This window comes from Episyrphus balteatus, chromosome 1, assembly GCF_945859705.1.
Source record: "Episyrphus balteatus chromosome 1, idEpiBalt1.1, whole genome shotgun sequence".
Classification (NCBI taxonomy): domain Eukaryota; kingdom Metazoa; phylum Arthropoda; class Insecta; order Diptera; family Syrphidae; genus Episyrphus; species Episyrphus balteatus.
The window spans coordinates 26,449,751-26,474,573 of NC_079134.1; the positions used below are offsets into that span (position 1 = coordinate 26,449,751).

General features: G+C 30.5%; 1 protein-coding gene and 1 long non-coding RNA gene across 3 annotated transcripts; one reads left to right on the forward strand and one right to left on the reverse strand.

Annotated features, from left to right (window-relative positions):
- Nucleotides 1–13,139: 13,139 nt before the first annotated feature.
- LOC129907575 (uncharacterized) lies at nucleotides 13,140–21,853 on the reverse strand. The gene is made up of 3 exons (XM_055983856.1): nucleotides 21,004–21,853; nucleotides 13,767–14,250; nucleotides 13,140–13,707 (listed from the first exon to the last, which is right to left on the reverse strand). The coding sequence occupies exons 1-3, from the start codon at nucleotides 21,733–21,735 to the stop codon at nucleotides 13,169–13,171; spliced, it is 1,755 nt and encodes a 584-aa protein (XP_055839831.1). The 5' UTR covers nucleotides 21,736–21,853; the 3' UTR covers nucleotides 13,140–13,168.
- A 523-nt stretch (nucleotides 21,854–22,376) lies between these two features.
- Nucleotides 22,377–23,871, forward strand: LOC129907582 (uncharacterized). 2 transcript variants are annotated; one of them, XR_008771086.1, is made up of 5 exons: nucleotides 22,377–22,536; nucleotides 22,695–23,070; nucleotides 23,126–23,233; nucleotides 23,295–23,502; nucleotides 23,555–23,871. It is a non-coding gene; the product is annotated as an uncharacterized LOC129907582 (long non-coding RNA). The 2 variants fall into 2 exon arrangements; XR_008771087.1 differs by lacking the exon at nucleotides 22,377–22,536 and having other exon boundaries at nucleotides 22,643–23,070.
- Nucleotides 23,872–24,823: the final 952 nt, after the last annotated feature.

A 24,823-nucleotide genomic window follows, 5' to 3' on the forward strand; every position in this document is an offset into this window, starting at 1 on the left:
TCTATGCGCACGTAGTTCATAGGTAAAATTGTGCTTTAAAAAAATATATACTTAAATCCGAATAGACGAGGAGTATTTTTATATCTTTTTGTAGAGATAAATCGGTTTTTTTTTAGGAACAAAATTTCTCAGCACAAGAGAGAGAGAAAGAGAGTGAGTAAATCTCCTCTCCTCCCCAGTCCCCACACTCAACACAAGCACTTTTTAAAATTTTAAATTTTTATACACAAATATGCGCTGCACTTGGATTGCAAGTTTAAGATCGAATGAATTTATTATTATTTCAATGCAGTTTAATACCTCTACTCGTTATATTCGTACTTGAGAGAAGGCCTTTTGGTTCGTTCGACGACTTATTACTTGTTTTGACCGTTTTTGTAAAAAAAGTTGACATCTGTTTGTGGTAGATGGCATATTTCCGTGATTACTTGCTGATTTGCTGATTCAGTTACAAAGCTTAAAGCTAGGTGTGCTATATAATAATGCCACTGACCATATAGTCTTGTACACCTTGATTGGATGAAATCATGAGAAATAATAAAATTAATTGTGATGCATTTGTGATTGTTTTATAATCATATAGTTTGCAATAAAAGTTATGAGGATAGATTTAGATGTTAGATAATTGTTTGGGATTTGGTTTAATTGTTTTTTTTTTTTACTGAGAGGGTGTATTTTTATTGCGTTTTTGTTTTTTTAATTAAATGAAGTCATTTTCAATGTGAAAATATGATTTAAATGGGTAAATGTTGTAATTGAAGTTATTAATTTTCAAGATTTGTTTTTTACTAATGTAAAGAAAAACAGAAAAAACAAATAATTAAAACCAAAACTGCATAAACTTTAACTATTAAAATAGTTTATTGTGACTTTTTAAAAAGTCAGATGTAGGGAGGACTATGGGATCATAGTCGATTTATTTAGAATCGTTTTGTATACAGAGTGTCCCAAAAGTAATGGTTCAAAAAAAAAAATGCTGATAGGTCAAAATAAGGGCTCGCGGAATTTGGTAGCTTGCTCTCCATGTTCATAGTTGATTTTTGTTTTTTTTACAATTTTTTCACTGAAACATTAGTTAATAATTTGGAAAAATTAATAATTAATAACACTGGTTACCAAAATTAAACTTTTTTTTGTTGCCGAAACAAAAATATACTTTTCTGAAGGTTTTCGGTGTGCTGAACTCGAATCCGAAGTCAAAAAAAAATTAATCAGCTCCCGTTTTTGAAATATTATCGTTAGAAAATGCAGTATTTCGGGCCTTATTCTTTTATATAAGGAAAATTGTTTGAGCATATTTAGTAACGGTTTTTATAAGGACTAGTTTCCACCTTTTTAAATCTGTTAAATCTTTCCAATATCATTTTTACTGCCCGAGTTATCCTCAGTTGTTTGGCATATTTTATAAATTTTACAACGTCATTATCTCCTTTATGATATATGAAGCCAAACACACTTACTTCATTTTAAGATATCTCAGGCAATACAAACGATACTGAAAAGATTTAAACAGGTATCGAAAGATGAAAAACTTCTTATAGAAACTGTTACTAAATATGTTCTAACAATTTTCCTTATACACGGTTAAAAATTCTGGATTATTTTTTAATACAGATTAAAGCAATTTTCAATACAAAAAATATTACATTTTAATACTTCCAAAATATTAAAATTATTTTTAATCTTTTTTGTATTAGATTTTAATATTTAAGTACTAAATTTATTTTTTGTAATACAAAAATTATTAGAAAATAACCTCCGTGGGTTAAATTCTAATCTTGTATTGAATTTTAATACCACTGTATTAGATTTTAATATTTTTGTATTAGATTTTAATATAATTGTAAAAATGTAATACAAATTTATTAAAATTTTTTTTGTTTTAATTTATAAAATATCATTTGAAAAAATTATAAATTAAAAATAAACAAATTTTCTTCGTGTTTCTTCGCGGAAAATGGTGAATAATTTTTAAAAAATTAGTGGTGTGCTTGGTTTTTTGGTTTTTGTGCGTTTTTCGTCGGTAATTAAAATAATTACGGTAGCTGACATTGGTCGCCAAATTGATTTTTTCCATGTTTTGACAATTTGGCGACCAATGTCATTTCGGAATATATTACCTTTTTATGTGTAAACTGTGGACGCTAGCAGCCATTAAAAAAAAATCCATTGTTTGAGACACCTTTTCTAAAAAAAAAATTAAATCAAAAACTGTGAATTTGTACTAATTGGAAGGCGCTTTGTGATTTTTCGAAGCAAAATGCAAACATTGCAGATGAATTTTGATCGGCAGTAAGATTTTACATGCCACAGTTTGTGAAACAGATAAAATAATATCACCTTTAATATATTATTTATGATATTTATTTTCAGTAATGAATTTATGAAAAGAATACATATATTATTAATTTTAAATACATTTGGTATTGAATTGAAATATTTTTGTATTGACTTTTAATAAAATTCTTATTAGAAATTAATATAAAAAGATTAAATTTTAATACGCAATACTTAAAATTTAATACATTTTGTGTTAAATTCTAATATAAATTGTATTATGTTTTAATACAGCTATATTAAATTTTAATACATTTTGTATTAACTAAAAAATTTAATATTTGTCATGTATTAAATTTTAATACATTTCTGGTGTAGACCTACATATATGTAACCCAAAAAATATTAAAAAATACTCCAGAATTTTTAACCGTGTACAAAAGAATAAGGTCCGAAGAACTAAAAAAAAACGGTTTTTTTGCATTTTCTAACGGTAATATATTAGTTGTTTCTGACTTCGGATTCGAGTTCAGCACACCGAAAACCTTCAGAAAAGTATACAGAAGCCTTGTAAACCAGTGTAATAATAATTGATTATAATAATAATATGTCTTACTTTAATTTGGAGCAACACCCTGAAAAAAATTGTATGGTTTAACACTGGTTTTCCTTGAAAATAGAGACTTTTATTTCAAAAGAATCAAAAGAACACCAGCTTTAATTCTTTTTAAATAAAAGTCTCTATTTTTGTACCACACAACTTCAAACTTGTACTTGCACTCACACATATGCTTCTAAAAATAGTTATGTGTAACTATATAAAATAGTTACTTTTAACCATTTTGCTGTGGCATGTGACTATTATAATATTTATTTCTAACTATAAACATAATAGTTAAAAATAACTATTTTAATAGTTACGTAATTACTACGGAATAGCCAATTTTAACTATTTTAAAAGTTGTTTTGAACTATTTTGTTTTAGCATGTGTCGAATATGATTGTGATTTTTAACTATTTTGTAATTATTTTCTGTTCAAAAATTGTTTTTCGAAAAATTTCATTGAACTTTATAACTTTATGACTATGCAAATATTAACAAATAACATTTTTTTCTGGGTGCGTTAGTTTTTTAAACAAACAAAATGTAAATGTTCACATTATTTGTAAGAAATTTTTCATCATTTCTGAAATAATTTTGCGTTGCAAACGAATTACTTATGTAGTTGTAGGTATTTAGAAAAATGTTGTAATATTTAAGAAGACAAAAATAGTCACTTAAACGCGTTACCAAAGGTATATCACTCAGTTTCTCGAAAAAGTGGGCACGAAATGTGATCAAATTATGCAGGCTTTTTTACATTTTCCAATAGAAAATCACTATTTACAAACGGCAACTCTTGATGCAAGTTGCAAGAAAAGATTCTTTATTATATACCATTATGGCTAGAAATTTAATTCATGGCGTATAAGTAATCTAAAAGCATTTTTATATCATAAGCTTGCCAACTATAGAAAAATTCCACATGAACGTGATGGAAAAACAAGCCCACAGAAAACAATATAAATCTCTAATAGTGACGATGACGATATCCCCTCGTGATTTCTAAAATAAATTAACATTTTAAGCAAGCTTCATTAAACAATATTCGATTTTAAAATTAATTTAAAGAAAATGCATCAATTCTTTACTTTTGCAACCACAAATCGCAGGTAACATGAGCTACTAAATTGATGTAACGTGAGTTACCTAAATAGTGTCAAATTTTTCCTCGAAATATTGAACAAATATTTGGTACTGTCACTAATTTTAAAAGCTTGTAATTTTGTATGTATGGAATCTTCAAAAATTTAGGTTATCAATTTTACAGAAAAATTTCATACTGTGGGGCTCTTAAAACTCGTGTCTGATTTATGAAACGTGAGTTACCCACAGAGTTTTAATTTTTCTTATATAACGAGTATAAAAGTAAAAGGAATGCTTCATTCGTGTACAGTATTTTCGTTTCAATTTATATTGAAATTGATAAAAAAATATTTATTTATGTATTGGAAAATTTTTCTGAATGTAACGTAAGTTACCATGGAATTGCCCAAACGACCGCTGTTGATTTTTTTATTCGCCAAAAAATGCCTTTGGGAATAAATTTCAAACTTATAAATTCAAAGTTTTTTTTTTTAACTCATTTACATTTTTATAATCTCATTTACAGATCAATTTATTATAAAGTAAGTTTTGTTTAACGGCAACTTTTGGAAACTCTCTTAATTAGTTCTTGGAATTACCAATTTCTATCGTATACCAATTTTGGAAAATTTAAATTTTCCCAAAAACGGTTCATACAATTTGGATAAATACATACATTATGTACATATATTAATACGCACTTTTTTAAATGGAGCATATAATCGAACTTTTTCCCAAATCACCAATTTCAAAGGATTTTTACAACAGCTTTTAGGTAGTCTTGTTAAAAATAAAAAAAAATGCGTTTTTCAGTGGCTTCCCGAATTGTGTTTTCCTATTTTCAAATAAAAAAAATCTCAGAATCAGTTCAGAAAAAAAAACCCTCACTCTACTCAATATACATAGAGCATAGAAATTATATTTAAATATAAATTTAATTTTTATTTATCTTCTATCAATTTTTTAAGCCTAGATTTTAACCAGTCACTGTGGCGTATGCGTGATATTTTTTTTTCAATTTAAGCTTTAACATTACGAAATTGTGATCCTGTACTTTGATGAAACTAATAGATGAGATCTATTTTTGCAAAACATTTATTAAGTTTTAAACAATTGAACAATAAGGGATTTCTTTAATTGGTATTTCTTGTTCCACTCTTCCCATCATGTGTTCACTGTTGACAGAAAAATAAATTGTTCACAGAAATAGAAAAATTAATGATTGCGCTTGAACTACTTTTGTTATATTATTTTACTCAATCTTTTTCTTTTGGAAATAAAAACTCATGTATGGTTTTTGAAATGTGCTTCCCCATTTGTCCTTAAAAATTAACACAAAGAAAAGATCATCAACTTGGATCAGTGAACTTCAGAAAAAACTTGACGATGTAAAAGCTGTGTGAATGGCCGAGTTATTTAGAAAGATTCATTTTCCACTTTATTGTTTTTTTTTTTATATTTTTTCAGCTGAAACAGCCCATCTGCCAGGATAGCACAATGCACGAACCCAGCTGATGGTGCTTTCAACGCATAAACACAAAGACTTTGTATAGTCATAGAGGAACAGTACGGCGGCGGCGGATGTGCGCTTTGGCCCTTTCATGTGTATGACAACATTTTTTAGTTTATCTTTAAAATTGATGACTAAAATAGATCCACAAATTTCATTTATAGATTCAAAAAATAAACAAAAAAAAATAAAATTTTAAAAACTGCTCACGATAATTTTTTGTTTTATTTCAAACGGCCTAGACCAAAGCAGACACAAAATAAAAGAAACATAATGTTTACTCGCCGTATCGTGTCGATGAATTTTAAACAAAATTTGCGTGTGCCAGTTTTTTTTTCTTGTGGACTTTTAGTTCTATAGACTTTTTTTTAGTCAAAAATACTCTCTTATTCATGACTATGGCTATTTCACAAGAATCGGTTCATTTTGTGGCATCAGGTGCATATTGTATTTAATATTTTATTAAAAATAAACAAATGATGTTATGTTTTGTTTTCGTGGGAAAAGTTTGGTTTTATTTATTATTTTTTGCTGTTAAGTGATATTTTTACTGATTGAGTCAACTCCAAAAAGGTGGTTTTTCAATTTTATTAAATTTGGCTCGTATAAAAAATGTATGGTTAAATAATATTCAAAAACAATAAAATAATAAACAGAATGAATTTTAAGTTAATGCTTGTAAACGCTGTACATACTTTAATAGTTTTTGTAATGTCGAAATTTTGTTCCAAAAAAGGAATGCCTCTGTGGTTTGCATATTGGACACATAAAATTCATTTTTTAGCGTTGCCATTTTGCCTATTTTTCTTTTGATGTATGGCCAAAGAGATCATTTCACTAATTAATATTTTTATTAGGTCACTAGGGCGTATACGTAACATTTAATTTATAATTATCTTGAAAATCTTACTCATTAAGACAGATTTGTTTTATAACAAAGTAGAGATTTGCAATGAGTTTTAATTTTAATACAGGCTATAATGAATAATAAACTGGTAAGCTTAAATAAAAGAAAAAGTTTTGATTCAAATATCTTTATTGGTTTTTACCATTAAAACTCTTAATCTAAACAAACCAATAACCTGAACTGATGCAGAAATAGAGCTGGCAGCTACTGGGAGGTCCATGTTTAGCGATTACAAACATTTAAGGCTGCCAACTTGCATCAAAACCGATTTTTAAAGAAAAAGTGCATTAACAGTGTGGATTAACAGTATGGAACCAAAAAAATGTTTGGCGTTCTAATACTTCATCATTCCCTGAAACGAAAACATGGATTTGTTTCCGTCCTCTCTCCTCTTAAGCAGTAACTCTACACAGAGAAAACATAACGCAAGGGATAAATTTACTTCTAGTATATTAAGGCCGTGTGTGAATTGCGTTAAATAGTTAACCCCGTGTAAAATTTTTGACACTATTGAGGTTAATAAAAAAAATTTCAGCTGTATGGATTATTGTTTAAAATTTTGTCTGCCTTTTTTCCTCCATGATACTCCTTTTTAATAAAAATAAAACAAAACAAAACCATCTGCAAAAAAAAATTTAACCCAAATTTAACCAGGTCCCAGAGCCCAATAATTTTTTAACAGCTGAAAATTTTGTATTCATCTCAATAGTGTCAAAAATTTTACACGGTGTTAACTATTTAAGCAATTCACACACGGCCTTAATCATAAATTAATGTTATAAATATGTATAATGTAGGTACCAGAAATAAAGTTAAATATACGAGAAGTAAGTAAAGTGTTATTTTTTCTCTGTGTACAGAGCGTCAAACAAAGAATTCAAAATTTTAAGGTGAATATTTTTTGTTCCATCACCTTTTCCATAATATTGAAAAAAATCGATTTGAAAATTTGAGGAGACTTATTAAGGACAACAAAATGCAAAAAAAAAAAAAAACTTGTATAAAATTTTTGTAAAGAACCTCTGAATTCGCGTCTTATTTGACTGTATTATATAAGTCAGATTTCGATTGTATAGTTAAAAAAATCATTCAATTAATTTAATACAACTAAATTGTCATACAAACTTCTGGCGTTTTTCCTAGGAAAAAAGGGCAACATTTTCTAGAATATGTTTTAAAAAATTCCTGCCTTTTTTTCTAGAAATAATATTCATGTTTTTGAAAAATTACCAGAAAAGTTTTTTTAAGATTTTATTAACATATTTTAATGTAGTATTTTTTTATATTTTGGTAATTTTTGTATAGGTATTGTAACGGCCGGAAATTGCGCCTCATTCCACAGTTCAAAATTTTAGCGATTAGACAAAATCTTGTTAAAAACTTTCATATTGGAGACTTTAAGACAGCAGAGTGCACATCCTAAAGATCTCAAAACTAGACAGAGATACGACTATTTGAAAATCGATATACATTTTGTATTTTTACTGTATCCTTTAATTTTTTTTTTTTTTTTTTTTTTGTTTTTACGTTACCACATACAAGTTTTTCATTAAAAAGTGGAATCCCAATTTGTTTCCTTTTCAGTATCAATTTTCTTTTAAACCTTTTACCTTATGAACAAAGCAAGTTCCTGACTTTTTGTATTGTTTGGCCCGACTCAGCAGCTACTTCGTATCTCCTTTCGAATAATCTTTCCAATTTTTTAAGCCTAATTTTTACCAAAATTTCTGATTGGTAGAACTTTAAAAAATTGTACCTGCCACAAAAAAATCTAAATAGACTCTTATCTTGTTTTTCGTTAATCTCCTACTCTGTGTGAGAAGTCAGTCTCTAGTTTTATATGGTACACTAGGGCGTATGCGTAACATAAAAACCGAGAATTTCCTATAAATGAAAATAAAAATGAAAGTAAAGTAAAAACTGGAATTTTAATTACTGTTAGAAAAAAAACCGAACAACTTTTTACAAGTGTTTAGTTCTTTGTTATCCCAGTATCTATGCTTTTCCAGTCAGTTTTTCAACAAACAAAAATCCTAATATCCTAATATTCAAATTGGATACCAAAATCACCCAGTTTCAAAAACGAATGTGAGTGTGAAAAAAATACAAAAACAACCTTGGATGAATTTTCATTTACCTTAAACATTTCGTCTCTACCTGTACCATACGCTTCATTAAACATTCTACCTGCCTAAAGCGACACAAGTTCTAACCCTTACCCTATGTCAAGATTGACACACTCTAACAGGTGTGAATGTATTAACTTTCAACCCCAGTTGAAACTCTCTATCCACATTTCTTATATTAAAGATGTTTCTTTCATCACTTCACCTCATCTCATATTTCAATCATTTCTTCAACTTTCAAGTTCAAAACTTTTCTTAACCTAGTTCAACCAGCTGTAGCTGACTCTGAGATAGGTATACTTAATTCACCGCATTGCTTTTAATATTTCACCCCAAACAAAACAACTCTATCAAATCCATACAACACTGTGTGAGCTGAGCTAGAAGATACTAAATCAGGCAAATTACGCCCCTGCTTGCGGCATAAGTGCATTTTCGTGTCCTGTTTTTTCTGTTCTTTTTCGTTTTTTTTTTTTTTTTGTAATTTTGTTTTGTATATCTTAACAAAGCTATCCGTAAAGGTTGGTAGGTACCCAAAGCACTTTTGCCGAAAATAAATTACTCCAAGCTACATAAATTATTCAGCACATTGTGGCTAAGTAACAAATAAGGCTTCAAAAGAGTCCTTACAGCCAACTGCAACACTATTGTGTTATAAGTTTTGCACTTTCATTGCACTGCACACAGCTCTAAGAAAAAGGCAATCCTAGTTCACTAGAAAGTTTATTAAAAAAAAATGAACAATCTACAGGGTATTAGAAAGAAAATGTACCCAAATAAAATGTTGCTTCTAAGAAGCTTTACAAATGCTATTTTTGCTTCTGTAAAGCTTTTTAGAAGCAAAGTTTTTTTTTCATCGAAAATTATGAAGAAAAAACTATCAAATTCGAAAAAATGAGCTGAGAAGTTTCTGGTATTGTTGTTTTATTTAAAAAAGGGCTCCAAGTCCTGAAGAATACAAAAAATGGTTTAAGCCTTTATCTGAGGAAATATGTACCTACTTCAAATTAATGAATTTTTTCATTCTTAAATAGTTTTAAGAATTTCAAGAAAAAAACTTTACCTAGCGACTCATTTCTAATGTTTTTTACTTTAAAAAAACACCCTGTAAATGTTCACCTGTTCCTTAACTAACAAAGATATACAAATACACACACCGACACAACACCACCCATCTGAGATAGGACATTTATACATAAATCATCGCGAACGAGAAAGTATTGTTTGCCAAGTTAGTTAGACTTAGATGTTTTAGCACTTATTCGGTTGCTCTTTTAGTCGTTTTGTGTGAGCGCGAAAAGTTGCTCCTCCAGAATTTCATATAAAGAGTTGAGTATTTGCTCTTACTGTGTGCAAGCAAGATGTTGCAAACAAACGTACCTATACGAACACTAGGTACGATACGAGTAAAGAAAGAGCGGAACAAAGTTTTGGGCCAATGCAATGGATGGTGGTGGTCTGAAATTATTTTCTATTATAAAATACAGGATGGGTTTTCAGAAGTCAGTGTAAGTACACATTAGAGTTGTTGGCAAAGTGTGACGTGGCAGACTAATAAGGATCAAATACTTTGTAAAGTTTACAAATCTAGGTTATACCTCTCTTCTCAACAAAAAGACAAAAAAAAAAAAAAAAAAAAAAGAAATAAACTTTGCATTGTTCTGAAAATCGTGTGAAGATAAAATTGTAAAGTCTCTGAGTCACGACTTACAAATAAGTTCGAACAATTAAATGAGGTGTGTGCGATTGATAAAATGTAATTCAAACAGTCGAGTCTGGGTGCATCCCATTTAGACAACTTATACAATGCGATTGTATAAGTTAATTTTGTAAAAAGGAAGAGACTTTATTGTCAAAGTTAATGGTATTGAAAAACAAGATTTACGTTATTCATTCAGTCAGTATTGGATTAGGTTCACTTTTAAAATGATTAAAGGGTTTAAAGATTCTTTATTTCGTCATTAGGTTTTCTTTGTGAGTTATAGTTTTGACGGTTGGGTGTTGTTGGAATTGGGTTTTTAGTATGAATACAATAATAATGCACTCAAGGCGTTAAAGTAGGTACCCTTTCAATAATGAACACATTACGGGCGCGCCCGGGCGTTAAGAAAATAGAGAGGGTTTCAGTATATCCTACCAGTTACCAGTATACCTACAATAGTTTTGTAGTTTTGAGTTTTAAATTGAGGAAAAAAAAGAGGGGGATAACACGTTCCACATCCTCTGTATTTGAAAATTGAACTCGAAGTTAATTTGAATTGAAAAAGTAACGTATCAACGTGTGATATGGAACGTTACTATGGTGTTTTAGTTCATAACCTAAAATTTTATTACTCGACAATTTGTTGTTTCTATAAGAAACTCAGATGGGTGCATCTCTGCTCCTGCGCCTGCGCCCATCTATTTAACGAGCTAGGTCTTAAACGAATTGGTACAGATGATTTTTATGTGATTTCTACGACGCCTTTTTTTCAAATATGTATGCATTGTATTGCAATTTTCTTGAAAACGGTTTTAACGTTTTTGATTAAATTTTGTGTGCGTAATAGTCTTGGAGCCCCCGAACACGACAGGTTTTCTATGGGCCGATAGTTTAGTAGAAATCTTGGTCAGTATGAACGGTAAAATAGCGACCAGTAAATGAGTTTGTTTTACTACTTGATTGCCTGCAAATTTAATAAACTTAATAATCGGCAAACTACTAAATCAGAATAGAGCTTTATGAGTGTGTGCACACTACCTCTACTATTAGTCGGCATTAGGGCTGTTAAAGTAACTAAAAAATGAGTACCCGCATGTATACGTTACTTTTCGCATGTTTGGCACATTAAGTAAGTTAAGTGCATTTGCTATGATAAGTGCAATTTTTTTTTTTGTTTGAAAAACAAAACCAATTTTTTAAGTCTAGGCTACATTTTATGGCCATAAACATTAAAATTTGTTGTTATAAGAGTTTGAAGGTAGTTATATCGATTTTTTTCGTGATTTTTTTTTTAATCAAACGTGAAAACTTTTTTGAATTGTTTCCTAATTTTTCGGCAAAGCTTTGATAATTTTACGTTTATATTATTATAACAGAAATCTTATTACAATTCTTTAAAGACTTTTATTTGAAAAGTAGATCGTGCAGATCTCGGAATATTAACACTTCAATACAACCATGTCGAACAATTTTTCATTTATTTTTTCTATTGAGACTCGACATACTTTTTCTTATTCGGCCTTATCGCGAATTCCATATGTATCGAAAATTTTCTACTATTCCCGAAAAAATAATCACAAAATCCGGTCGTAGTGACGATGAAATTTTTCATTACGAACGGATTCCGTGATTGTTTTTTCTGAAATCGCTGCAGCTATTTATTCACTTTAATTTCGTATCAAAAACATAAATCTGAAACAACTGCTTCATATTTAGGAATAAGCAGATTAATACTCAAAAAGTTGTCTATTTGCTCAGTGTGCGCATAAACAGCTTAGACCGACTAAATCATCGGACCATAGAAAGTCTCGGACACTCAAAATGCTAGCTGCAAAACTTCAATTTTTCGCAAAAATGTCGGTAACGGAAATATGGTGTTGGGACATTTTTGCGAAAACTGACATATTTTTTAGTTAATCTAATAAATTTCATCAACGGGTAAACTAATTTTCTTTAAAATGTATGCACAGATATTTTTTATAATTTAAAAGAATAATTATGTAATCAAATTTTGAAATTTTCGTGCTACCCAATCGTGTATAATTTTTTTTATTTAAAATGAAAATTTTTCTAGCGCCTCAAGACGGTGAAACAACCTATTTTGGATTAGGGCCTCAACCAACTAGCTTCTCTAGCCAGCCCTATCCTTAGACAGCTGCTTTTAGTTTCGCAAACGCCATGTTAATTGAGTATTTGGAAAATTTGTTCTACTGACCTTTTTTTTAAATAATTTCCCTATAGAGTTAGGTCGAGTTTGGGTTATGTTTTATTTCTAGATACTTTTTACGAAAACAGATAATGTATTTTTGAACTTGCTAATAATATTTTAATAGTATTGTTGCACTTAAAAAAAAGTTAATCTTGAGTTAAAAACTTAATAAAAAAAACGAAATAGATTCTTATTGTTGATGGTATAAGCTTTTGTTTATTAATTCTTTTATCTATTGGCACGGCACCAAAACCACCATTTTCTGAGTTAGGGATAAAGAGAAGGCCCCGATTTTTGTATGGGCCACCATTGATGTCTCTTTTCTGCATTTAGGATTGAAATCTCAGTCGTTTTGAAGGAAATCACAGCCAGACGGTCACCTAACGGCTAAAAGTTTATAACTAGGGGCAAAATGTAAAACGATTTAGTAAAATTTTAAAGCCGTTTTAGTTAATTTTTAAATTTAAAAACCAATTGCTTTTTAACTTAGTAACTTACTAATATGGCTTAAGCATTTTATTAAATCGGTTAGAATGTTGCGCCTTAAGCCGGAATCCTAAGATTCATTATTCATTATTGATTTTAATATATTCATATTTGATTTCCTCCAGTCTTAAGAAATTCTTTTAAAGCCAAAACTAGAAATTTCCAATCTATTCCGTAAAGAAAAAATTACAGAATTACAGAATATAAATATATTTATGTAATAAAAAACTATCAATGAATTTTTTAAAGAATTATGACTTTTTTTTAATCTATATCAAGATCTATAACTTCCTCCACTGGTGGAGGGTTTATTTCTCGAACTTCAATTGATGATCCCTTCTGAGCGACTTGTGGTGTTTTTGTATGAACAACAACTGTTTCAGCAACTTGTTTCGTATCAATTACAATTAATTCAGGCATTTGTAAATTAGATAATGCACAACAACACCTCACTGTATACTCCGAATATGCTTCTCCATTCAAATTAACTGCCTGTGGATTGAATAGAATCCGAAAATTATCTCTTAATATATCAAGAACTTTGTCTTCTGAATTCTTGGCGAATTGTTTAATTTGTTGTATTTGTTCGTCGTCTTTTTGTTTATCATCAAACATTTCCTTTACCGATAGGAAAATATGATTTTCAGTGATTTTATCAAAAAATCCAGAATTTTGAATGATATCTTCATCAGAAACACTACTTCCAAATCCTTGAGATACAAAGATTATTTCACCAGCTGGTGTAAAAGCAATCAAGTATTTTATTTTGTGTTTCAATAATGTAACTTCTGTTTTTGCTGAACCTGAAAAGAATAAAAATAAATAAAATATAATTAAACTAAAAATGGGCAGAGAAACTTACTTAAATTTTTAATGATTATTTCTAAGAAATGTATTAAAATGATACATTTTTCACCCATAATTTCCTTAAAACAATTCGGAGTGCTAGCTAATAATGCTTCATCATCTGGCCATTTAACAAGAGGTCCAATTTTTACATTCATTGTCAATAGATTTTCACGATACAATCTTGACAATAATACTGCTGACTCTCCGAACACGTAGGATAAATACGATATTGGAAGATCCAATCGTAGTTTCATTAAAGTTACAACAAAAGAATCGAATTTTGTTAGTTTTGTTTTGGTTTGTGAATTCAAGTCCTCTTTAACAACGTCAAACAATCTTTGCAAAACTGCAAAATTTGGTAATCCAGTTAAATTTTTAACTTTTACGTCATCAGTTTTAAGGCCTTCAAAGGAAATATCATGCAAACGAAGTTTAATTTTGAGTCTATTTATATCAAGAGTAAAGGTTCTAACTTGTAGTTCGTAGTTGTTGCATGTCTGAAAAAAAAATTAAATGAAATTAAATTTAAGTCAAATAATTAATACATAATGTACTTGCAAAATACATGATACAGTTGAAAAAATAAAAATGCAAGTAAAGGAGCATAAGTTATGGAACAAAAATTTGCTTTGTATCCACATTTTTGGTGTGGATGTACTGACTTTGTTGTTTTTTCGTCTTTGAAAGAAAAATACAGAATTCTAACGTCAACACCAGAGGCACCATCTTTCAAAAGTCCGTCCCGCTGCTTGGATATGTCGATAATATTGACATAAAGGCGCTTTTTTGCGCATCGAAGCGGAAGCGGCCAAAATTCGTTTAATGGTCAATGAGGGCAACACCATGTTTATGCTGTCCTCAAAAAAAGGCACTCGATGTATAAACGTAACCATAGACAAACATAACTTCGAGAAAGTTAACAACTTCATCTACTTAGGCTCCGGCCTGTTAAGTTTTCGACAACAACCCAGAGAATTTTTGCAATAGAGGAAGACCAAGACCATTTAACGGACTTCATACTTAAAAAGCGTACTCGAAACGGAGTCGATCGTAATTCTTTGCCCACTTTTTTGCAAATCCGAACTATGAGTTCGCTTTGTTTACTATAAGTCTAATATGTTCGGTTAATTCTTAGTTTAAATCGAATTGGACTCGACAGATCTTGTGCTGCAATATACAATAATTGAGAGAAAGTAATTGTTTGACTACGTCGAAAGAAATACCGTTTTTTCAACACAAAAACTTTCATCATTAGCTTGTAGAAAGATGCGGTCATGATAAGTTTGTAGGGCTTAAAAAATCTTCATATCACCGGCAAATATGAGAACTTTAGTTGAACTTATGCTTGAAGCGACATCATTTATAGAAAGTATAGCTTCCCTGAGTCAGAAAGACAGTTTCTGAATTTAACTAGATAGAATATTAATTCACTGGAGGTATAATTCACTCTTGGCTATAAAAATGGCGGAAAACCAAAAGCCTTTAGCTTGAAAGAAATAACTCTATGACAATTTTCAATTTTGTTTTTATTGAACTTCTATGACTTGATGGATCAAAAGAGAGTTTTATTTCGAGAATTATATTGTTTAAGACATATAGCTCAGCTAAAAAAGTTCAACTTAATCCATTTAATTAATATAATATGATACAGTAAGGCGCTCGTACTTATACTTAAAGAATCAAGTTCCTTAGTGGGAAAACTATTTCAAAATAATAAAGAAAAAATTCCCCAAATTTTGTAGATTTTTATTTTGACACTAGATGGCGCCGCAACAGAGTAAAAGTGTTTTCTTCTTTTTTTTTTAGATAAAGGATTAAATTAAAAATGTTTCATGAGATTCTTTTCCACGTTAAACACCGTTTTCTAAAAGGTATAAACCATTTTTCTAGGACCAGGGCCCCTGTTCTGTAACTTTTATGGCTGGCGATAAAATGTTTCAATGACTTTAAAATCTATTTTATCTCACCAAAATAAAAGAAATTTGATTCAAAATCTTAATTTCTTAGCTTATAAATTCTGAATTTGAAAGAAATTTTGCTTTATGCAATAAAAGAGACAAAAAAAAACGTTTATCGCCAGTGATAAAGTTACAGAACAGGGGCCCAGGGGTTTAGTTGGACATGCATGTTTTTTTATATGAAATAGCATGAAAATAAAACCCAAAAAAAAGCAAGCATGTCCTGACTAAACAAAATATTTTTTAAAATTTATTTTAAGTCTTTTTTCAAAAATTGCCCCTCCCGCCTAAACGGGGGGAGATGGACCCCCTGACATGGTGAAAAATGATTGCATTGAACTCGTATACAAAAATATATCAAATCTCGGCGCGAAAGTTATCGTACATGTGCTCATAGCAGATTTCCACTCACCTGACAAGGACTTGTACTGGCCAGAACTGCCTGTAATTGCACATTCCTTCGTAAAATCGTTTAGACAAACATTATATGAATTTCGACTTTACAGAACAAAGTTTAATTTAATACAGGTTTACTATACACCTTTTGGTAAGTCTGACAGTGGTAGGTACTTGTGCTCATTGAAAAAGTCTGGCCATTTTTTTTAACTTCTCAATGAGTAAATTCAATTGTATAAAAATTTCAACCTTACATGAAGGACTTTTTTTTTAATTTTTTTTTTTAACACTTTCAAGGTTATACAGACAATATGTTATTCGGATGGTTCACTTGCTCTTGGACTACAAAGCCAGTCGTTGGGCTGGAAACTCTATAATGAACACAATAACAATTTCAGAGGGAAATACATAGATTAACAGTGCTAGCAGCATTAAAATGATGAACTGAGAAAAACCAACTAAGCATTCCACTGTGTCCCCCTCTTTAATAAAAAGAACCGAACTGAACCAACCAATTTTACTTTGAATGTACAAGCAGCTCAAACAGTGTAAGATTTTTAAACCAACACAGCGACAGAAACATTACATCAACTAACGACTTTACAGTGAAACTAAAAATTTCGTCGTTGAACAAAGTTTTAGTAAGAATTTAGACACGAGTTACCTAACAGAATGAAACAGACACCAGAAATAGCAGTCAACCTTTATTTTCAATCGGTTTCTCTCTGAGAGTTACCACATTACTTTAAATAGTTTCGGTTAAGGTTTGAGATTTAATTTTAAAAATCAAAAATAAAGGTTATCGGTTGAGATTTATTTTTTAAATATCTCTCAATGGTTGAGATTTTTACAAAAAAATAAATGGAAAAGGTCAACCTTTAACCGTTTTCGCTGAAAATAAATCAATAATGGTCAATTCAAAGGCAAATCTCGAATATGTCAAGAATTTCTTTATATTGCAAAAATTAATATGAAAAGGATGTTTTTTATAAGTTTATGTATTAAATAATGTATGAACTAAATTGATGCCTTTTGGCAACAAAAAAATTAAAAACATTTTTTTGATGCCAAAAGGAAACGGGGACTCTAACCTACATTTGGGTACCACTCCCGTCCCTGTAGGTACACGAGTTCTCAAACCGGGAGAACTTGAAGGTAAAAAGAAAGTTAATAGCCCAGGGAAATTAGTAATTTAAATCGCATTTTTCGCGGGACAAAATTTTTTTCATGGAATGTGTTCGGGTGGTTGTCCTTATCATAAAAGTCAATTTGTTGGGAAAATTGGAGGTTGGGAACAGCCGCCATCTTGGAAAAGAGATTGGTAGCGTTTTTATTGAATAGCTCCATTGTTATTCATTTTAACAGAAAATGACAAAGGTAGGACTTATTAACAATAAAATTATCTAAACAATGATATACAAAACAATTCCGTGAGTTGATTAAATAAAATTTTATAGTTGGTCAAAGTGCGGGTTTGTATCGCAAGGTTGGGACAAAATGACATTTTTTCATATATCTGACGAACTTTTGATTTGTTTGGATAATTCTTCAAGAATGAATTATAGTACTTATAATTACCTATAAAATGAGCCCACAATTGTTATTGTAACCATCGTATTGTAGAAGTAATCTAACTCCGAAACTCTCCATGTACTAGTCAAAAGTGAGAAAAAAGCTAGTTTTTTGCTAGTAGGCCGAGAAAATTTTGGGAGTAGAGGTATAACCAAAATATAAGTACGCAGTTTTGCTGCCATACTCGTGTTAATGTCGATTTCAAAGGTCTGACAACTCTAATTTTGGGCTTTATACGGTTTTTGGGGGGTTAAATAACGTAAGTTTTCCAGCTAACGTGAATGGGCTAAATTTATACTATTTGAAATTATAAATATAAAAGCTGATGCTCTATTATTTTTCCTAAATCTGGACACCTTAATCTCGGCTATGGGGTTAATAGAACTCACGATATAAGCTTTTTTAACTAACCATATCAGGCTTTTCAATTCAAATAAACAAACAAAAATCGAAACAAAAAAGCCTCTAAAACATAATCGTATAAACGGCTTATATCTTGAGTTCTATTGGTCACATCCTCAAGATTGGGGTGTCTAGATTTAGGAAAAATAATAGGGAATCAGCTTGTATATTTATAATTTCAAATAGTATAAATTTAGCCCATTCACGTTAACTGGAAAACTTACGTTATTTAACCCCCCAAAACCCGTATAAAGCCCAAAATTAGAGTTGTCAGACCTTTGAAATCGACATTAACACGAGTATGGCAGCAAAACTGCGTACTTATATTTTGGTTATACCTCTACTCCCAAAATTTTCTCGGCCTACTAGCAAAAAACTAGCTTTTTTCTCACTTTTGACTAGTACATGGAGAGTTTCGGAGTTAGATTACTTCTACAATACGATGGTGACAATAACGATTGTGGGCTCATTTTATAGGTAATTATAAGTACTATAATTCATTCTTGAAGAATTATCCAAACAAATCAAAAGTTCGTCAGATATATGAAAAAATGTCATTTTGTCCCAACCTTGCGATACAAACCCGCACTTTGACCAACTATAAAATTTTATTTAATCAACTCACGGAATTGTTTTGTATATCATTGTTTAGATAATTTTATTGTTAATAAGTCCTACCTTTGTCATTTTCTGTTAAAATGAATAACAATGGAGCTATTCAATAAAAACGCTACCAATCTCTTTTCCAAGATGGCGGCTGTTCCCAACCTCCAATTTTCCCAACAAATTGACTTTTATGATAAGGACAACCACCCGAACACATTCCATGAAAAAAATTTTGTCCCGCGAAAAATGCGATTTCATGCCCATATTTTGACTAATTGCCCTGAGCTATAAGGCCGATTCGGAAAAAATAGGCATGATGTGGCGGTTTAACATGGAAGATGATATTTTAAAAATCTGACAATCTGCAAAGCGTAGGCTTATAACACAAGCTATCATTTGGCATCACTACCAAAAATTGCTCTCAAGCGGTTTAGCTTCCAGTAGCCTTCAAAGATTCGGGGATTTTTTGAAAAAAAATTTTAACCCAACTTTCAAAAGCGATTTTCTCGGAATTTTGAAAAAAAAAATCCAAAAACCCGATTATACCACTATCGGGTAGCTGAGTTATTGGAAAAATAAATTTATGATAAATATCTCAAAACCTTGATAGTAATGGATAGTCAATGTAATAAATGGATTTTTGAACTTAATTTCCGTTTGCGTCTTCTGATTTGGACTTACAAAAAGCAATATATTTCGGAGATATATATATTTTTGAACTTAATTGAAAATTAGTTTTTTAGACTTTATAGCGAGAATAATGATGTGTGTAGCTCAAAAACTAGACGTGATAGAATAAATCTGTAAACAGTTTTGAATTCAGCACACAAAAGTCAGTTAAAATCACCTAACAAAGTTCTTGCTCCCGACTTTTTTTGTTTTTTTTTTTTGCCGATCAGTGTAATTTTAGCTTTGAATTTTTCCATGGTTTAAATTGTTTTATTTTTATAAAATTTTATGTTTAGTAATTGCACATATTTCAACTTTAACTTTGCATGAAAAAATATACATAACTAAATTCAAAAAGATGTTACAGAGCACCTTAGTAAGGAATTTCCTTGCAAAATCATGTTATCACAATGGACCAATAAGTGTTCTAAGTGTGTCAGTCGTTTTCCTGACAGCCATTTCTACATATCCTAACCTACATAAATGTATGGAAAATGCATATAAAGTTGAAGTTTTAGAAGAGATTACAAAAAAAGTTGAACAAAAAAGGCAAGGTCACGTTGTGATATTTGAAGAGAAACATTATGAGGCAACGTCTTCATGAATCAGAAGTTCATACTGGAGTGCTGGCTATTAGTGAAGACCCAAAAACATACCATAAGGTAGTCAGGTCGTGTGATCGTGAACAGTCCAAGCTAGGTATTGACGAAGTTTTACTATCAAAAGTAATCAAAAGTGGCATTTGGTTGAGAAAAACAATTGATAAAGAGATACCTAATTGATAATAGATGAATTTCAAAAATAAAACAGAATCTAAAAGCTTCAAATAGTTAGTACAAAGTTTATCTCAGGAATTTGGAAATTCAGATCTATCAGTGTGATACGCATGAAATTTATTCAGTTTGAAGTGAAGAAAGATTTCTTGAATGGTGTTTTAGAAGAAGATGTCAACATGAGTCAACCAATTGGATAGAATGATGGCAGTAAGAGTGTGCAACTTACTAAGCAACACGTTGTTGGAATAAAAAGTCACGTCGTTCATAATTAAATTTGTGTTCAAGGCATGCAAATAAGACAATTGAACAAAAAGAAGCTATATAGTCTGAAATTCAACTACAAAAAGAGTTTGAATAAATTCATCGAGTTTTAATTATTCAAATCAAATCGTTCAAAGATATTATTATTATTATTATTTATTATAACTTTACAATAAATGTACAGTATAATGTATATACATAGCCTTTAGCTGCCGAGACTTGAGGCTGGAGATAAAATGAATATGTTGATAAAAAATTGGCAAAATAATCCGTGAGGGCGGTCAAAGATAACATTCGTCTATTCATCTGTATTCATCTGCATCAACAAAGATTTTCAAGATAAATACCGAAAGGCTTCAATATGTCCAATAGCAATGCTTGGAAGACAATACACAAAATCTTAGTGATTTTGAAATGGAAGGAGCTGTGAAGCAATCTAAAATTTGATATGGTATTTAATTTAATTTGTTTCGCAGTTGGAAATATGAGTCTGCAAAGTCGTTATTTTGAACGAGGATGTTGTCTACTATCATGGTTAAACGAAGTCTGCTTAAGTTCCAATAAAGCCCTTCCTAATCAATACAAATAAATAAATCTAATAAATACTTACATTTTTGTATTTCTCTTCATCCTCTTTTTCTTTTAATCTTAACCGATAAATGATATCTTCTTTATTTAACAATTCCAATTTGAGTTTTTCCAATGAAACTTCATTTTGTATCGAATTTCGATTATGAAGATAAGTTACTCGATTTATGCCACCCACAAAGGAACCACCTTTAATTGGACTCGGTGGTGTTCCCGCTTTCGATGGGTTTAAAATCATTGTATGAACTTTAGCCTGTTGAGCTTGATTTCGAGCTGTATTCAACGAACGAACTTCTGGCATACTTGTAACTGGAACATATTCCATATTTGGTTCATCATAATCATTACAATTGCCATCAAAACTTTCTGAATCACTAATTTCTAATGATTCGTCGGCATACAAATTAACAGGTTGAACTTTAACTTTTTCCTTTCGTTTGAGTTTCCTGACTTCTTGAACGCAAATTGTATTTTCTCCATTTCCCAATAATTGAGAAGGTACCCAATCGGGATCGGTTTCTTGTGTTAATTTAGCTGGAAAGCCTTTAACAAAATGTCGATAACAAACAGTTTGTCGATTGAGTACTTTTGTATTTGGTTTTGTTATGCGAAGTGCTTTTACCCAAGCATCTCGTCGTTTTTTGGAAAGTTCGCGTAATTTGATTGAGGTGTAATAAGTCGATGGGAATGAAAAACTACGACATTTTGAACTAGTTGTTGTTTTGTTGGGACAATCAACTACACAGCAAACCATAATTTCTTTTGTTTATTTATTTATTTGAATTTTTGTAGAAAAAAAAAAGCGCAAATTGGAAAAAATTTTAACTTCCTTTTTTTGTTTATTTTGATTTTTGGAGATGCATAAAAAAATAACAAAATTTTGTGTTGACAGCTTTTGTCAAAAATCCATGCTTACATTTGAAACGGAATGGAATTGAAATAGACTAAATAAAGGTGCAAACACAAATAAAATTGTTTTTCTTTTGTTCGTATTTGATTCGCTTTTTTGTCGCAGAAAGAACTTTATTTTTTCAAACCCCCAAAATGATCAAATGAAGATTTTTGTTCACTGTTGTGGGAAATTAGATTTTGGTCAATGTTGTTAGTTTTTGTTTTCATTGTAAGTCGTCGTTGGTGTGGGAAATCACTGACTTTTTTTTTTTTTTTTTGTATGAAAAATTAAATCCAAAACTTGAACGTTGATGTTAGTGCCTGGTTACACAGTGTTGTGCCCAATCAAGTTCCAATTCACATTTTCTAGGAACACACGTCAAAAAGAAGAAAATCCTCACCCCTCTTGCCTACAAACTGACTGGTTAGGCGATTGAAAAATCACCGTGTAGCCCGGCACTTAGTGCGTGGCTACACGGTGATTTTTCAATCGCCTAAGGGCCAGTTGTACAAACGTGGTTCATCCTCGGATCAACGTTTGAACTCGGTTCAACTCATTTGCAGTGTTGTACAATCGAGGTTCAGGTCTTAACCCACTGCTGAACCAAGATCAAAAGTTACCCACCGATATTGGTGGGTTAGCAGTGGTTCAGCCATGGATCAGGTGATTATTAGTGGAAAAAATATTGCTTTCTCACTTTAATCTGAATTTTCTGACAGTTCAGATAATAGGTGGTGGAAATTAATATGGTTTTCCAAATTGATTGGGGTGTTTTTTTTTTATTTACTTCAAGAATTTTTGTTTATTTCTTTTTGTTTCAGAACAAGGATTAATTTTGTGAAACAAAATCCAAAATTACTAAATTATAGAGAAAACAAAAACCTCTGAATATATTTGTTATAATTAAGAACAATGTGCCTGTCGATAAAATTGCTGATGATAATACAAAATTGTTGCAGCAATGTTTTCTTTATTTTGGATAAAGTTTGTTGAAGAGGCCAAAACTTAAATTTTCAAACAATCAAGACATTTACTTCATCTTTTTTCATCAAACAATCTTCTTGAAAATATTCATCTCTAATCCCGATCTTGTTGGCAACATGATACTTAAAATACATATGTTCATTCAGAGGACGAAGACGAGCGTTTCCAATATAAATAATTCGGTCTCCTGACTTATCTTTGGAAGCAGAGAAGGTAATAATTGTCTTCAAATCATCCCCTCATGTAATTAATTTTATATTTTTGTTAGATGGATTGAATTTAAAATTGCACAAAAGCATAAATTCTTTGGCTTGTTGAATGTTGTGTGACATCTTAACCCACCTGGCGTTTGGTTTTTTATTTTCTTTGGACATCTGTAAGTAAAAATTATTCCAAATAGTCTATAAACATTCACATTTAAAAAAGATTTTTTTTAGAACTGCAGTAGAAGACGTTCGATCTTAATCAGTCTACCATTGGGAAATATTGATATGACTAGTCTTGATATTCCAAGAAAAGCTTATATGGGAGCATTAAAACAGGATCCTCTCACCGAAGAATTGTCCCTACAACATCCAATGCGATTGACTTTGCAGCTGGATATTTCATTGTCTACCAATCAAGCTGAAGCTTTACAAAATTTTGGTAAGTAACTCGCATAATAAAAAGTTTAGATTTAATTTTTTCTGTTTCACAGGTTCAGATTAATTGCTACTGATATCCCCGTAACTGTTCAGGCGGTACTTATTGCAATCTTCCCATAGGCATATGAAAAACTAGCTCACGCAATCAATACGAACGTCACAGAAATTGTAATGATGGTCTTAGAGAATTTGCTGCCAAATTTGTACCAGAAATGTCCGATGCTTTGTTGTTTTTTGGCATCATCTTCTGGGACTTAAGTTTCTGATTCATAAAATTAAATCAAAGTGCTTTTATTCACAGTACCTGGAGTTTGGTATTAATGAATAAATAAAAACAAAATAATGAAAACACAAAGTTGAAAAACATATTGTTTTTTTTTTATATACATGTGTACATATGTAATATTCATCCAGGGCTGCACATACACATATTCTGAAATTTTGAAAAAAAAGCGAAGGATTCTTTGCCAAGGGGCAGCAATCGCAATTCGATGGTGGTGTAAGTTAAGCAAATATGATTACTCATTGATTACTTTAAAATTATTTTATTTTGTTTTCAAATCTTTACCATTTCCAATATTTTTTAAAATATAAACTAAATACATATTTGACTTTGATAATGAGTTCTTAAAGCTATTACACGTTTGTTGTTAAAGTCAACAGCTTCAATTCCAGAAAATCTAAAATAATCGACAGCGTTTTCTTGTGTTGATATGCATTCATCCATGAAAGACACTTTATTAGGACCTGGGTTAAAGAAGACAAACGAAAGAAATTCGCCACTGGTTTAAAGGTTGCTGTTTTGCCATCTGGTCGATCTTGTTTTCTTTGTGTGACAAATCCGATGACGATTGGTTCTAGATGCATTTCATTTGCCCGGGAGATGCCCTACATAATCAAACAACTTGGCCTTAATTAAATTGTTGTTTTATTTAAATAAAGATTAAAGTTACCTATAAAAAGTGATTGCAAAATGGATTTAAGTTTCGGTTTTCTCAGTGAGGCTCTCAATATCATCGCTTTTTTGGTAATTTGCTAAATTACCTCATTTGGGGTGTAGTGAAAACACGCTATAAATTAAATAAAAGTGAAATGTTCGGATAGGAATGTTGTTCCTCAACATACCTATTTTGAAAACCATCTGGCTTACCAAACATTATCGTGTTTGAGGTATTCACTTTATATGAATAAGAGCATTCACTTATTTAGTGACTAAGTAGTCAACTCGTTAAGCCTTAACTAAATTGGCCAGCTTTTGCAAAAGTAAAAATATTTTGTTTCCCGCTATTGTATTTATAAAAAATTACACAATTCTCCATAAT

What these genes read in the sequence shown, in the direction of transcription:
- LOC129907575 (XM_055983856.1), bottom strand. Translation starts at nt 21,735, where the DNA reads ATGGTTTGCTGTGTAGTTGATTGTCCCAACAAAACAACAACTAGTTCA. An exon ending in ATGAAGAGAAATACAAAAAT is followed by an intron (nt 14,251 to 21,003) that starts GTAAGTATTTAT and finishes TTTTTTTTTCAG; the next exon opens with ACATGCAACAACTACGAACT. An exon ending in AATAATCATTAAAAATTTAA is followed by an intron (nt 13,708 to 13,766) that starts GTAAGTTTCTCT and finishes TATTCTTTTCAG; the next exon opens with GTTCAGCAAAAACAGAAGTT.